The sequence below is a fragment of the Rhinatrema bivittatum genome, chromosome 7, assembly GCF_901001135.1.
Source record: "Rhinatrema bivittatum chromosome 7, aRhiBiv1.1, whole genome shotgun sequence".
Lineage (NCBI taxonomy): Eukaryota > Metazoa > Chordata > Amphibia > Gymnophiona > Rhinatrematidae > Rhinatrema > Rhinatrema bivittatum.
In genome coordinates, this window is record NC_042621.1 from 177,830,150 (window position 1) to 177,844,858 (window position 14,709).

The 14,709-nt window shown below is 45.3% G+C and overlaps 1 protein-coding gene across 2 annotated transcripts in view; it reads left to right on the forward strand.

Annotated features, from left to right (window-relative positions):
• The window catches only part of LOC115095598 (dual specificity phosphatase DUPD1-like), a 98,935-nt gene that overhangs the window by 47,634 nt on the left and 36,592 nt on the right, over positions 1-14,709 (forward strand). For both annotated transcript variants that reach the window (XM_029609546.1, XM_029609547.1), the window contains exon 2: positions 4,702-4,928. In XM_029609546.1, coding sequence (XP_029465406.1) covers positions 4,756-4,928 — 173 coding nt within the window. In that variant the 5' untranslated portion in view covers positions 4,702-4,755. The remainder of the gene's footprint in view (positions 1-4,701; positions 4,929-14,709) is intronic.

Sequence of the window (14,709 nt, forward strand, 5' to 3'; positions counted from 1 at the left end):
TGCATCAACCCCACCTTGGCCCAAGTGTCCACCTCCGACGCAACACCGGCCATATGCGAAACCCCCATAATGACACCAAAGTGCTGGGCCTTTGAAAAGGGGCTGGCCAGGGGGCATGGTCTGGGCGGGGAAAGCGACGGGGCTGGAATAGCACCATTCGATGCTGTCTTGGGGAAGCGTGTGCCAGCAGCCGGCCAGTGCACAGAGATTACTTCTGCTCCCGAGGAGCAGTAAGTAATCAAACAAAAATAAGTAAGTAGCTAGGAAGGGGTTAGGGGTCGGGGATGAGAGGGGAAAGCGTAGGAAGGTTAGGTAGGGATATAGGGAAGTTCCTAATAATCCGCTCCTTAATTGGAGCAGACTGGGAGAGAACTGGGGAAGCGCTACTCCCGTCGCCGCACGTAGCCTTTTAAAATTCCCCCCAGTGCATGGAGGCCATCCGTCCGCACATGCGCGTATGAATGTTAAATCATGTGCGTGTGTGTTACAAAATAGCCGCGTCGATGTGCACATGTTGGGAACCGCACGCACGGGTCTTAAAATTGACCCCAGTGGTTTTAAGGAATGACCTTTGGTCACACTCGGCCTGAGCAAAATTTGAAGTGGTAACAGAATATCCTGGTCTTGGTGATAAATCAGTGCATGTTGTGTGTTGGATTCTTATAAATATATGTAGAGAGAGAGAAATCCCTGTTAGTCGTTAAGTGGTACTGTCTGTATATTATTTTTCTTGTATATGTTGTAATCTTTGAATATGATGAAGTTTTGTGGGCTGAGTGTTTCTTATACATTTTGGAGGTGCTCACTGCCATTTTACATACAAAGAAACCTATCGCTCTTCACTTGTGTTCCAGATTGCTATATTTCTTGGACATGTTTTTCTCACCACTAAGTATTTGATAATTTAACAAAGAGAAAAGTTTGAAGTAAGTGAAATAAGTCATTTTTCATGTTACATTAAATTTCTTGGAGAATGAAATATTTTATTGCTGATTTCTTTGATGTCATGTTCTGTTTTATTTACTGCCTTTAAAATTCCTTTCAGCAATCTGTACACAATAATACAACAGACAGGAGATAAGACTAGTGATGTGAGTCCACAATCAAGCTAATTATATCACTAATTATTGTCACTAGAAATACTTGCTTCTAGTGAATGAAGTCATCAATTTTTGCTTCTGGGAATTACCAGATGGGCACTGGAGATTGCTTTTGCCAATCATATTTCCAGTTTACAAGGATTCCTTTGTATGCATTTCTACACATGAAAAAAAAAAGTAACATACACCGAAAGAGAAATACAACAGCACTGTGAATATGTTACCATAAAGTACATAGAAACATAGAACATGATGGCAGACAAAGACCAAACAGGACGTTTTCTGTTGCTGGCCCTACACTTTGGAATGCTGTGCCTGATAACTTATGTATTTGCGCAGATTTAAAAGGATTCAAATGCAGCTTAAAAACATTCCTATTTAAGAAGGCTTTTGATATTGAAGTAACATAGAACAAGACCTCCTAGTTCATACTAAATCATTAGTATTTAAGAGCATCTGACTCTATAGATGGCAGTAGCAGCTTCCTTAGAAGGCAGAATTAACTTGTTGTTGTTTTATATTTATTTTTTACAAGGTTTGTTTTTAATTTGATTACATATTGTATATGTAATGATGTAAACCATTCCGATCCATCCTTTGGAGAAGGCAGTATATAAAACCTTTCAACTAAATAAATAAATATGGTCCATCCAGTCTGCTCATCCACATCTTCTCTTCTGTTTTGTAGTCCCTTCCTAAATCTCAGAGATCTTCTCTGTTTCTTCTATGCTTTCTTCAATTCTAACATTTTCCTCATCTTCAGCACTACACAGGGAGGCTGCTCCATGCATCCTCCACCCTTTCTGTAAAGGAATATTTCCTTATATTACTCCTAGAAAAGGTGCAAAGGAGGGCAACAAAAATGATAAAGAGGATGAAGCATCTCTCCTATGATGAGAGGCTATGCAGGTAGGTCCAGTGCAAGGGTATTAGGCGCCCTACGCAAACCTTCTGCCTTGTGCCTGTTCCCCCCCCCCCCCCGGCCCCAACCTCATTCACTCAGACAGGCCCCCTCTCTTTCACACACACAGGGGCAGATTTTCAAAGGCTATGCACGTAACCTGAGAAAATCTGCCCCTGCGTGTGCCGAGCCTATTTTGCATAGGCTCGGCACATGCAATCCCAGGGATGCGCGTATGTCCCGAGGCTTCAAAAAAGGGGTGGGAAGGGGGCAGGTCCGGGGGCGTGGTGGAGGTCTGGGGGCGGGTTCGGGGGGGTCAGTTGGGGTCCTGAGTCCTCCGGCACAGCGGCTTGTGGCGGCGGATGGCGCACCTTCGCACGCAAGTTACGCCTGCCTCGGGCAGGTGTAACTTCTGAAACAAAGATAGGGAGGGTATCTAGTTAGGGCTGGGGGGTGGGTTAGATAGGGAAAGGTGGGGGGGGGGAGCGGTAGAAAAGTTCCCTCCGAGGCCGCTTCGATTTCGGAGCGGCCTCAGAGGGAATGGAGGCAGCCTGCGCGGCTTGGCGCTCGAAGTTGCACCCCCTTGCGCACGCCGACCCTGGATTTTATAACATGCGTGCGCAGATTTGTTTGCGCTGGGTTGCGCGAGCAAATCTGTGCCCGCGCGCAGGTTTTAAAATCTGCCCTTTAGGTTCCTTGTCTCATTCACACACGCACTCTTACACAGGCTCCCTCCCTCTCTCTTACTAACACCATTGCTCTCTTTTACACACACACGCACACGCTGCTCGTGGCCTGCTTCTCTTGTGCTCTGCTTCTCTTGGCCGCAAGCAGGATAGATGTTGCTCGCTGCCTGCCAAGTCTCTACTCTCGGCTGCGAGAGGGATAGGCTCCTCTCACAGTCCGCCGAGTCTCTACTCCTCTTGGCCATGAGCGGGATGGGCTCCACTCGCTTCCCCATATAGCTGCTCTTTGCCGCCCTCCTTAATGGCTGGCATCCTAGGCGACCGCCCAGTTCGCCTATTGGGATGTACAGGCCCTGTGTGCAGGCTAGAGCTCTTCAGCTTGGAAATGAGATGGCTGAGAGGGGACATGATAGAAGTTTATAAAATCATGGGATGGAAGGAGTAAACAAACTTCTATTTACCCTTTCAAATAACTCTAAAACAAGGGGGCACTCCATTAAACTAACAACCAGCACATTCAACACAGATCATTCAAAGTAACTTTTTCACTCAGCGTAAAATCAAGTTGTGGAATCCGTTGCCAGAGGATGTGGTCAAGGCAGCTAGCAAAGAGGGGTTTAAAAGAGGTTTGGACAAGTTCCTAACATAGCAAGGTAGACTAAAGAAAACTATTGCTTTCCCTGGGAGTGAGTAACAGAAATTAGATCTACTTTATGGATCTGCCTGCTACTTGCGACCTGGATTGGTCACTACTAGGATGCTGGTCTGACCCAGCATAGCAATGCTTATGTTCTTGGTTATTTAGATACAATTTTACGTATGTTTTTGAGATTTTTTTGGCTCAGTTCTGCTGGTGATATGTGATCCAGGGATACATGATTAATAGAAAATGAAAAAATATGTCTTATTATTCTATAGATGAAGCATTTCTATATCTGTAGAATATGTATTTTTATATTTCTAAGCCCAGTACAGGAATGGTGTGTGGTAGTGTTGGGGGGGCGGGGGGAGTGAATGGGGAGAGTGCTGAGGTCAGGGAGAGAGATGTATGCCCACTGCTGCTAATCCACGTCAGCTCTTCTCCCACCTCTTCCCAGTTAGACTTCCTCATCCTTTTCCCTGAGGAGGGAGCCCCATCAACTATTTTTGCACAGGACACAATTTGCCCTAGAGTCAGCCCTCAGTGTGGGGCTTTTTGGGACAGGTAGGAGATCTAAGATGAGACTCTCATCCCCCATGCCCTTCCCTGTCCCCAGCAGTCTCTACCCTTGTCCTCCCTACCAGGGGCTTTCTCTCTCTGCCCCTCTCATCATAGGGAGGGGAGGCATTGATAGTCTCCTAGGGACAGGTGTTGAAAATTGAGAGATCATGAATCAAGAAACTTGATTGTTATGACAATTTGCACATCCATTGCCAAAGTAATATAAAAAATGTTTAAAATAAAATGAATATTTGTGAAAAGAATTACATAAAATAGTGATAACAGTATAAGAAAATTGCAGGATAAAAAAAGGATTGTAAGGAATTTGTTATAAAAGAAAGTTGGCAAGATATGTGCTATATTATGTTAAATATTTTGGAATAACATTCCACAGGGTTTTTAAATACCTCTCAGGATATTGTGATGTGTGTTGAAATCTTTGACTTTATAGTAGACTGGTATATGGTTATGCTTAAGTTATGGGATACTGCCTCTTGAGATATCTTTAAATATAATTGAAATGCTTGCATAATTAAATACATGCATTCATATTGTAAGTGATTGAAGTCACTGAGTTTAAAATACTAAAGAGTATGACAGCTGTAGCAGATTTAGAAATCTATTGCCAGGTGTATGCTAAAGTTTTTAGCAATAACAATATAACTGCCATGACTCAGATGTTAACCTTGGGCCCAGCCAAAAATTCAGTTCTGGCTATGCCACTGGTTCATACCAACTACATTCAAAAGCATAAAACAGTGAACAATTGACTTATTTTTACACCACTTTTCTTTTCTTCTTCCTGAATGGCAGTGCTCCAGTTTAAACTTCAAATATTGCAAGTGGAAATCTGAACCTGTCTGAGGAATGTCATCTACAACTGTCAGCAAAAGGAGAAATGCCTATGCAGCTGTCAAGGTAGATCCTGAAACAGGATACTGTACTCCTGGCGCCTTTGAATTGGAGCGCCTCTTCTGGCAAGGAGGGGTAAAATATACTCATGTTAATGAGGTCTGGCCAAACCTCTACATCGGAGATGAGTAAGTAGTAAAAAAAAAAAAAAATTATTGTAAAACTTGTAAAAGGAAATTCTGGCTTCTGCAGTGTATAAAGTTTGTCTTCAATACCCTCTCCTCCTCCTCCTTTTCTTTGCAGGCTGGTCCATTGATTTTCCCTCCTTCCCAGGTTCTTGCATTCCCCAAAGCCCAGTGCTTTACTATGGGTAGGACTGGTCAAGAGTGCTAGGCGCCCTTACGTGAATCTTATCGCCTTACGCCCACCACATACGCTCCTCCCCCCTTCATGCCCTCCTCACACACAATTACAAATTATGTTTTTGTGTTTTGTTTTTTTTAACTTATTTATGCTTTTCAAATACAAATCAAGACAATCTTGAATCAAAAAAATAGGAATTGAATGGAAAAATAATACATAACAAAGGAACATCTAAGAAATAAACATATCCAAATCCTAATACAAGTCCTCATAAGGAGAGGGGTACAATTGCACAACCCCAAGAAATATAATAAAGAAATACTACAATGTGGCCATAAACAAAATATTGAATGCTCTAACAAAGCCCACTAGCTAGATAACCAGGCAGGAGAGAGGATGAAAACTCAGGCTGGACAAGAGCCTTGTCACTTAAGAAGCGAATCAGCTGACTTGGCTCAAAAAATAGAGGAAACATCATTACATCCAATGCAGCATTTACGGGGAAATTTAAGGAAAAAAAAGACCCTCCTAACTGCAACACTTCAGGTCTCATAACAAGAAACTGCCGCCTATGCTTTTTTTGTGTCTGTTTTGCAACATCTGGAAACACCTTGACCTTAAACTTCAAAAAGGTATCATTACAGTGTCTGGAATAAAGTCTCAATAACTAGTCTCTGTCTGATTCAAGAACAAAACTAACAATCAAAGTAGATGGGGTTTTCAAAGCACTGTCCGAAGTCTCAAGAATGGTAGTTAAATCAATATTACATTCAGCTGAAGGAATGGGAGTAAACACTTGAAGGTAGATTTTAGAAGAACCGTGTGCACATCCATGGTATAAAATCTGATATCCGCTCGTGCATGGGCGCGCGGAACTGGGGAGGATTTTATAAAAAGACGCATGGCAATGCAGTAGGGCCTTCCCCAGGTCCCTCCCAGTCCGCACCAATAAAGGAGCGGACTGGGAGGGAACTTCCTTAAGTCACTTCCTACCCTGCCTCCCTTTTCCCCTCTTCATCCCGACCCCTAAAACCCTTCTACCTAGGTTTTTTGTTTGGTTTTTTTTGTTTTTATACTGCTCCCCTAAACAGCAGTAAGTAGCGCACACCGGCCGGCTGCTGGTTCACGCTTCCCCAGGACAGGGCCTAATAACCACTGTCCCGGCTGCCTCTGTCCCGCTTAGACCCTGCCCCCAGACCCGTCCCTTTGACCCTGGCAATTCTGCGTGTATCAGGAGATATGCTTGTGGATGGGCCATTTTTAAAATGTGCTCGGCGTGCACAAGGCCCACCATGCGCGTATTCCCCGGTTTTACGAGCGCCAGGCTTTTAATATTTGGGCGTATTTTTATAACCTACGCGCAGGAGAACATCATGGAGAGGCAGAGAGAGATCCTCTTTATAGGGCTCAGTCTGATACTCTATATATATTCTTACTCTACCTTGCTTGAAGCTAAGTAGAAAGTGCATTGTACAAATAAATTCCTCTTGTACCTTTCATCAATTCAAACAGCAGAAATTCTTCAGTGATGTCAACTTTGCTGTTTGTACCTCCTATTGTGTATGTAAAACTGCCCCCCAAACCTACCCCACTCCCAAATTAAAAGTGCAGTGGTATAAATAGTAGCGTGACATGGTGTTCTCTACAGAGACTATCTCCCTCACTCCCTCTCTCTCATGGTAAATGCAATAAAAACCTTATCCCGGTAACGCGCTCTGCGGTGCACTGATCAGTGCAGGTGTGATAAATGTATGGAAATTATCCAAACCATGCCCCCCCCTTTTTTTTTTTTTTTTTTATCATGGGTACTACTTCTGTTATATTTATAGCATTTAGATAAATCTAGGGGTTAGTTTGTAATTCCAAAATTTGGCAATCAGAATTTACTTATTTATTTATTTATTTAACACTTTTCTATACCGACCTTCATGAAAAAATTTCATATCAGATCGGTTTACATGTAACAAAGGGTATAACTTAAACAAGAACAATTCACTAGAAGCGGAATTCACTTGAAAGCCTTCTAATGCCTATATATGTTCTTTAAAATTAAGACTTTTCAACCAAAGGAGTGAGTTGCCACACTGTAGTGTTACTAAGTTTCTCTATAACATCCCAAAAAGCTTCAAGAGTAAATTGTGTAAATTGTGAAACTCCTCTGAGCAGAAGACACTATGGTAGAAAAAATCTGGCCATCAACAGCTTGAGATATTGCCACACAAGCTTCCTCCATTAGGATTTGCATCAATCTGGGATCCCCAACAACAGCATGGCTGAATAATTCTGCTGAGTTGCATCTGTCTATGCACCCTGAACTCAGGGCCACTGCAAGAGATTCATCACTCGGCGATGAACCCCAACATAGCCCAGACATATAAACAGCAGCTAGATCTATCGGGGAGTCCTCACCACCAAGCTCAGCAATTCCGACGAGCTAGGGAGAGATGGAAGCTCTACTTTCTCTCTTGAACTCCATAATAGCTCCCTCTCCAGTGGTAACTTCAGACCACAAACAACATGGGCATGCATTGGGCCCATATACAGAGGCAGACAGGACTACAGGGTGAGCTCCAACCTTTGTCTTTTGTTTGTGTACCATATTAAGAAAAAGTAACCAAGAAAATAGGAAAAAAAACCACCACAAATCCGAGGAGCTCCGCATGCTGTGTAGTAGATGGCAGCCATCTTGGACCTGCCCTGAAAAACTATTCTTAAATTATGCATTTATAACAGACTTTACATGAAAAAGAAGGAAAAATTATCACTTACAGCATGTATATTATATTTACATGCACTACTGTGGTGTCAATTAGAAAAATCTGCTAAAACAACATATGGTATTATGTCTATTGCAATGTGTTTTGGGTGTGGGCTTAGCCCTTGGAAAGTCATGAGTAAACTGAATTATAATTACAATTCAGTAAACCTCCCAAACCAAAACAGCACTAACTGCCAGCACTCAAACAGTAACAACCCAACTTATGAAAAGGCAACACTACAAACATTATACCAGGCCCTAAAACACCAATATATCTCTTATTAGGAAAATGCAAAAACCAGGCTTGATTCCTACACATAAACTATGTGCTAGCAAAATATCTTTATCACATATCCAGCATGCAGACAAATAAGGAATAAAAAGCCCATAGAGTATATTTAGAAACATGCATACAAAAACTGATCTAGAAACCACAATAAGCCAGACTCTGTATGCAGTGCAATAATGGAAAAAAGTATCACCAACCTTCCTTAGGAAACATCAATTACAGTAAAACCATACTAATGAAAAGAATAAATATTTCAAAATAGCCTATTAATAGAATAATTCTTCAAATACCAATTAAATTTTTAGAATCAGCAGTCATATCAAATAACATCCAATAATTAAAACTAATAAAGATTAACAAAAATATCCCCTCCTCTTCTTATCTGGGAATTTTTTTTTTTATTTCCAAGTATCCTGAGATTGTTATGGATTAGCAGGGGAAGAGGGGGGGGGGGTGTTGTGCACAAATTTTCTCCTCTCTCTCATATACACACCAATGTTCTCTTACTCATTCCTCCCCCCCCCCCACCCCCCGTAAACACAAGCACAGCAGCAGCCTCTTCCCTTCAGCCCCTATAGTTGTGGGAGCCCTTGCTGCCCTGCTTCCTGCTCCTGAGGGGGGCTGTGTGGCTCTTTCTGCTCCTCAGGGCTGCGTGGGCCCGGCTGTGCCTCCTGAGGGAGCATGGGCTGGCTGCTCTTCTTTCTGCTGCTCATCAATCCCATGCTGCAGCATACTCCTGCTCCTGAGGGCAGCAGCGATAGCATCTCCTACAGAATATTGCAATTACCTACCCTAAGTCGATATTATTGCCCCCTTCAAGATACTGTGTCAGAGAAATAATACTTGTCTTGGCCAATGTAACAAAATGTAGACCTTGTCTATTGTTTATTAATCTCTTGGCTCCCTTTTCACTCATCATTGCAAAATCTTTCTGCAGAAATGCATGATATCTGAAAATCCACATCGCCTTTTCAACTGGGATCTATGTACTAAGAGTACACATATGGCACATGCACTCTGAAAAGTACACTAATATTGTATGTGTGCAAATGTATGGCATAGTGTTAGTACATAGGCCTGAAAGTTTTCCAACACAAACCATCCTAAAGTGCTAGTTAGCTCAAGAAAACACCTTTGTACTTTTCTAATGTCTGCACCCCTCACCAGTGCCCCACCTTCAAATAGTTCTACACTCATTTCTTCCCTTCTAAGATATTTCGCAAAATTGCTAGGCCCTGAAATCTTCCCCGGATCCTTACAAAATGGCCTCTCTTGCCAAGCCAGTAACTTTATCAGATCATCAAAGCACGCATTTTCAAAAGGGCCGGGCCATGCACGTAAGTGCCAATATGTGAACAAGTGCCAGGCCCTGAAAAAGGGGCGGGCCAGGGGACGTGGTCTGGGCGGGGAAGCTGGCAGCTGGTTGGCATGTGTAAATTACTTCTGCTCTTGAGGAGCAGTAAGTAATAAAATAAAAAATTTGAGGAAAGGTAGGTTAGGTTTAGAGGGTGGGCAGGAGAGGGGAAGGGGAAGGAAGGTTAGGCAGGGGGTTAGGGAACTGGGGAAGGCCCGATTGCGTCGCCATGCATACTTTGCAAAAATTCACCCCCCCTTGCGCGCGCGGATTATAAAACCCAACATGCATGTGCGCGTGGCCAACGGATTTTATAACTTTTATAAAATCAGTGCGTCCGTGTGCACACGCTAGGTACCACACAAATCTACCCCTTTGTGTGTCAAATCAGCAATAGTTCACCTCATATTTCTGTCAGGAGTTAACGTTAATGTTCTAAAAGTGCATGTTAAATTTACCTGTTGCCTAGATGACCTTAGTACACAGCACATTAAGACCTATTAACATCATTAGCATGCTATGTACATGTTATGCATATGTGAGCACCTGAAAATTTAAAGTATCCATATATGCGTTAAACAGAGCACATTTTGCCACATAGGAGCTATGTACACAACATGTTAATGCATATGTTAATAGCATTTAGTGCATGTTAATTTAATGTGCTTTTTATTCATAGACCTCCAAGTATATGTACCCCATGCCACCTTCTTTCTAGTCAAGGTGTGTTTTTCAGCCTCCTCAGAAATATCCCATTTCTGGAGTATTAGGCATGAAGGCATCGTAAAGATGGAAGAAAAGATGGAGACATGGGAATTCCATCTTTATGGCTCATTTGCACAAGAAATAAAAATTGTGTACTTATGGTTTTGCCTTTTTACTTGCAAAGCCATGGACTATAGCCTTGTGACTCAAGGGTTTGAATCTGGGTTCAGATTCTCCCATCCCTTGAGGCCACAATAGTGGTGCACTCAAGCCAAGGAAGGAAAGGAAAAGGACTGATGCTACAGTAGCAGCTCCTTCTGTCGCAGGAGTGAGCTCTGAGGATATGCCTCGCCAATGCTAAGGTTGATGCTGGTTCCCGCAGCTGCCCAGGCATGCTTTTTATAGAAGGGGATCAAAGATGGAGAACTATAAAGAGAAAAAGACAGAACATATAATTTGCAAAGCTGTATCAACGGCAGGTAATATTTCTTTGTTTTATTTATTAGTCATACTCAGTATCCTGTTTACGGATACTTTTAAATCTTCTTCATTAGATCATTAAAGCTAGACAAACTATAAATTTATAATATACAGAAAAAAAATAGAATTTTAAACATTGTGAGGTCAATATTCAGTAAGGGGCTGATTTTGAAAGCCTGGCGTGCGCAAATCCCAGAAGATATGCGTGTTGCCGGGCTGTGTGCACGCCGAGCGCATTTTCCAAGCACTACATGCAAAAGTGCTGAGCTTTTAAAAAGGGGAGGGCCGGGGGCGGAGTCTGGGCAGGGCAAGGGATGGCTGGGATAGCGCCATTAGGAGCTATCCTGGTGAAGCGCACCGGCAGCTGGCAGACACAACTTCTGTTCGGAGGAGCAGTTAAGTTGTAAAACAAAAAAATGTAGGGTAGGTAGGTGGGGGTTTAGGGGTCGGAGAGGAGAGGAGAGGGAAAAAGGGAGGAAGGATAGGTAGGGGGTTAAGGAACTGGGGAAAGGGCCGATCACGGTGCCATGTGTTTATAACAAAATGCCCCCCTTGTGCACACGAGCACCCATGCGCACAGATATAAAATCAGGCATGCATGTGCACGCAGGTAGCCGAGTTTATAACATGCGTGCGGTGACACTCGCATGTTATAAAATCAGTGCGTCCATGTGCACGCGCTGGGAACTGTATGCACATGGATGCCTGCACACCGCTTTGGAAATTTACCTGTTAATCCAGCAAATGGATAAGTTATCCAGATATATTTATCTCAATATTGAGCAACACTTATCCAAATGAAAGTAACATTGAATATATTTGACTGGAGTTACCTGGATAAAGTTACCTCCCCAAGACTAACCAAAAGTACCTGGTGGTCAAGCGGTTGGCCCCTGTCACATGGTAGGAACAGTGTACGGCCCTGTGCCATTTTTTAAGATAGCACCAGCTGTCCATTGCTCCTACCATGTGACAGGAGTCGGCCAATGGTACCGGTAGCCCCTGTTACATGGCAAGGGCAAAGGGCCGCCGGCGCCATTTTGATTACTGGCAGCCAAAGGCTCGAGAGTGGGAGATCGCTCCCAGGACCCCCGCTGGACCACCAGGGACATTGGTGGAGTTTTGGGGGCATCTTGGAGGAGTCAGGAAGGTGGGGGGTTGTATTTAATTAAATTTGAAGGGGCGGGTTTGGGGGTTTTTTCCCAGAAAAAAAAACAATAGGAAAACCACATGAAATTTCATGGGTTTTCCTTTTGTTTTTTTACTTCCCGAAATGCAACAAAATAGGAAATATCATCTTTATTTCCTATTTCATTGTAAATAATGACTGCACATCTCTAGTTTCTAATATATCTGGTAGGGTAGATGGATTAGAGCAAGACAGCTGAAAAGCAATTTCGTGTTGAATGTAGCACAGAGAACCAGGGCAAACAGAAGCACTGAAAACCCCAGTTTGTCTGACTAATTTGGGTTCAGGCCTATTGACCAAGACAATTTAAACTACATAGTTAATTCCACAGCAGCATGTGTTGTGCTGGAGAAAATCCGGATGTGGATCCTTGGGCCGACCGGCCCGAGGGAACAGTCGGTAGGCAGAACTCCCACTGGGCAATAGGATCTTCACCTGGAAACCCGAGACTCCTCCAGAGGAGCTGTGGGAGCCCGGGTTGCTAGGACTTAGGAGACTTCGCCCTGGAAGCCCGAGGTCCCCCCAGGAGGAGCCCGTAGGGACCCGGACCGCTGGGACTTAGGCGAGAACGAAGAAACCCAGGAGTGGAATCCGGACTGGAGTCTGGGCAGGCAGCGAGCGAGCAGAAGTCGGGGTCATGAACCGAGGTCAGGGCAGGCTGAAGATAAGCAGGGTCAAAACTACGAACCGGAGTCAAGGCAGGTAACAGGCAAGCGGAGTCAGGCAAACCGTGGTCAAGGCAGGTAGCAGGCAGGCGGAGTCAGGCAATCCGTGGTCAAGGCAGGTAACAGGCAAGTGGAGTCAGGCAATCCGTGGTCAAGGCAGGTAGCAGGCAAGCGGAGTCAGGCAAAGCGGAGTCAGGCAGGTAACAGGCAATCCAGGAACGCAACTTAGAACTACCGGAAGTAGTGAACCTCGTTGCAAGGCAAAGAAGAGAAGGGACTGCAGGGCTTAAATAGCCCTGCAGCGTCTGACGTCAGAGAAGGGAGGAGCCGGGTTTTCCCGTGCTGGTCCCTTTAAAACCGGAGGTCAGCCGCGCGCGCGTGCCTGGGGGCGGGGCTGGCCGTGAGAGCACGCCAGCGGCAGCGTGGGAGCCGGCGCATGGCGCCCGAAGGCCCTGCAGGCCCGCGGAGGATCGGAACGGCTGGAGGAAGCGGCGGCCGGGGTCCTGAGCCCGCGGAACGTGGCAGCTCCCCGGGACCCGGGAAGAAGGTAAGGTCTCGGGCGCCACCGTGGCGACCGAGACCGCAACAGTACCCCCCTTCTTACGCCCCCTCCACCGAGGGCCAGGTTTCCCGGGATGGTCCAGATGAAATTGAGTGAGCAATGATTTGTCCAAGATGTTCCGAGCTGGTTCCCAAGAGTCCTCCTCGGAGCCACACCCCTCCCATGCCAGCAGGTATTCCCAGCGACGGGCATGGAAGCGAACGTCCAAGACTTCTCGTACCTGATACGTAGTCTCAGTAGACGTAGGAGATGATAGTGCATCCGTGGAGGGATGATGGTACCGGGACAGTACCACCGGTTTCAGCAAAGATACGTGAAACACGTTATGGATGCGAAGTGAAGACGGAAGGCGAAGTCTGTAGGAAACGGTACCAATACGCTCCGCAACCTGAAAAGGCCCGCAGTATCGAGGAGCCAACTTACGAGAGCGGCTAGGTAGTTGGAGGTTCCGAGTGCTTAACCACACTTTGGTACCTGGCAGAAAAACTGGCGCTGGTCGTCGATGACGGTTGGTATACTGCTGGGACCTTTTTGCTGCGGTGTTCAGGTTGAGTTGAATCATCTTCCAGAGATGATGCACTTGACGTGCTGTGGTTAAGGCAGCAGGCGATGGAATGGAAATAGGAAGCGGCAAAGGAGGCCTTGGGTGACGTCCATACACAATCTGGAAAGGGGTTTGTCCTGTGGCAGCATGGGTATGGTTGTTGTAGGCGAACTCTGCCCAAGGCAGGAGAGAAGTCCAGTTATTCCCTTTTTCGGAGATAAAACTGCGGAGGAAAGTTTTAAGAGTGCGGTTCGTGCGCTCCGTCTGACCATTAGTCTGGGGGTGAAAGGCCGTGGATAAATTTAATTGGACCCCAAATTTCCTGCAAAGGGCACGCCAAAAACGAGCCGTAAACTGTGGCCCTCGATCCGATACGATACTCTGTGGTAGACCGTGAACCCGGAAGACGTGTGTAGTAAACAGGAGTGCGAGTTCAGGTGCAGAGGGCAGCTTAGGCAAGGGTACCAGGCGAATCATCTTAGAAAAACGGTCTACCGTTACCCAAATCACCGTATTACCTTCCGAGGGGGGCAGATCCACTACAAAGTCCGTGGCTATGTGGGACCATGGTTCCACGGGAATAGGCAGCGGCTGCAGGAGGCCCCAGGGCCGACCACTAGGCGGTTTTTGCCGGGCACATACTGGGCATGAGTCAACATATACTCGGACATCTTGTCGCATTTGAGGCCACCAGTAATAGCGGTTAAGCAGGTCGAGCGTCCTCTCCCTGCCGGCGTGACCCCCTGAAAGCGAGTCATGGGCCCAAGCTAACACCCTTCTGCGGTCTTTGTGGGAAACCACCACTCGTCCTAGGGTGGAAACTGTGGTGCTAGCTAACTGGATTTTAGCGGGATCAATAATGTGTTGTGGGAGGTCTTCCTTCTCCTCCTGAAGTTCATAACGGGAGAGCGCGTCAGCCCATACATTCTTCAAGGCGGGTCGGTACTTCAAATGAAATTAAAACGGTTAAAGAAAAGGGACCATCGTGCTTGTCGAGGATTAAGACGTTGGGCCTGATTAAGGAACTCCAGGTTCTTGTGATCTGTATAAATTGTAACCA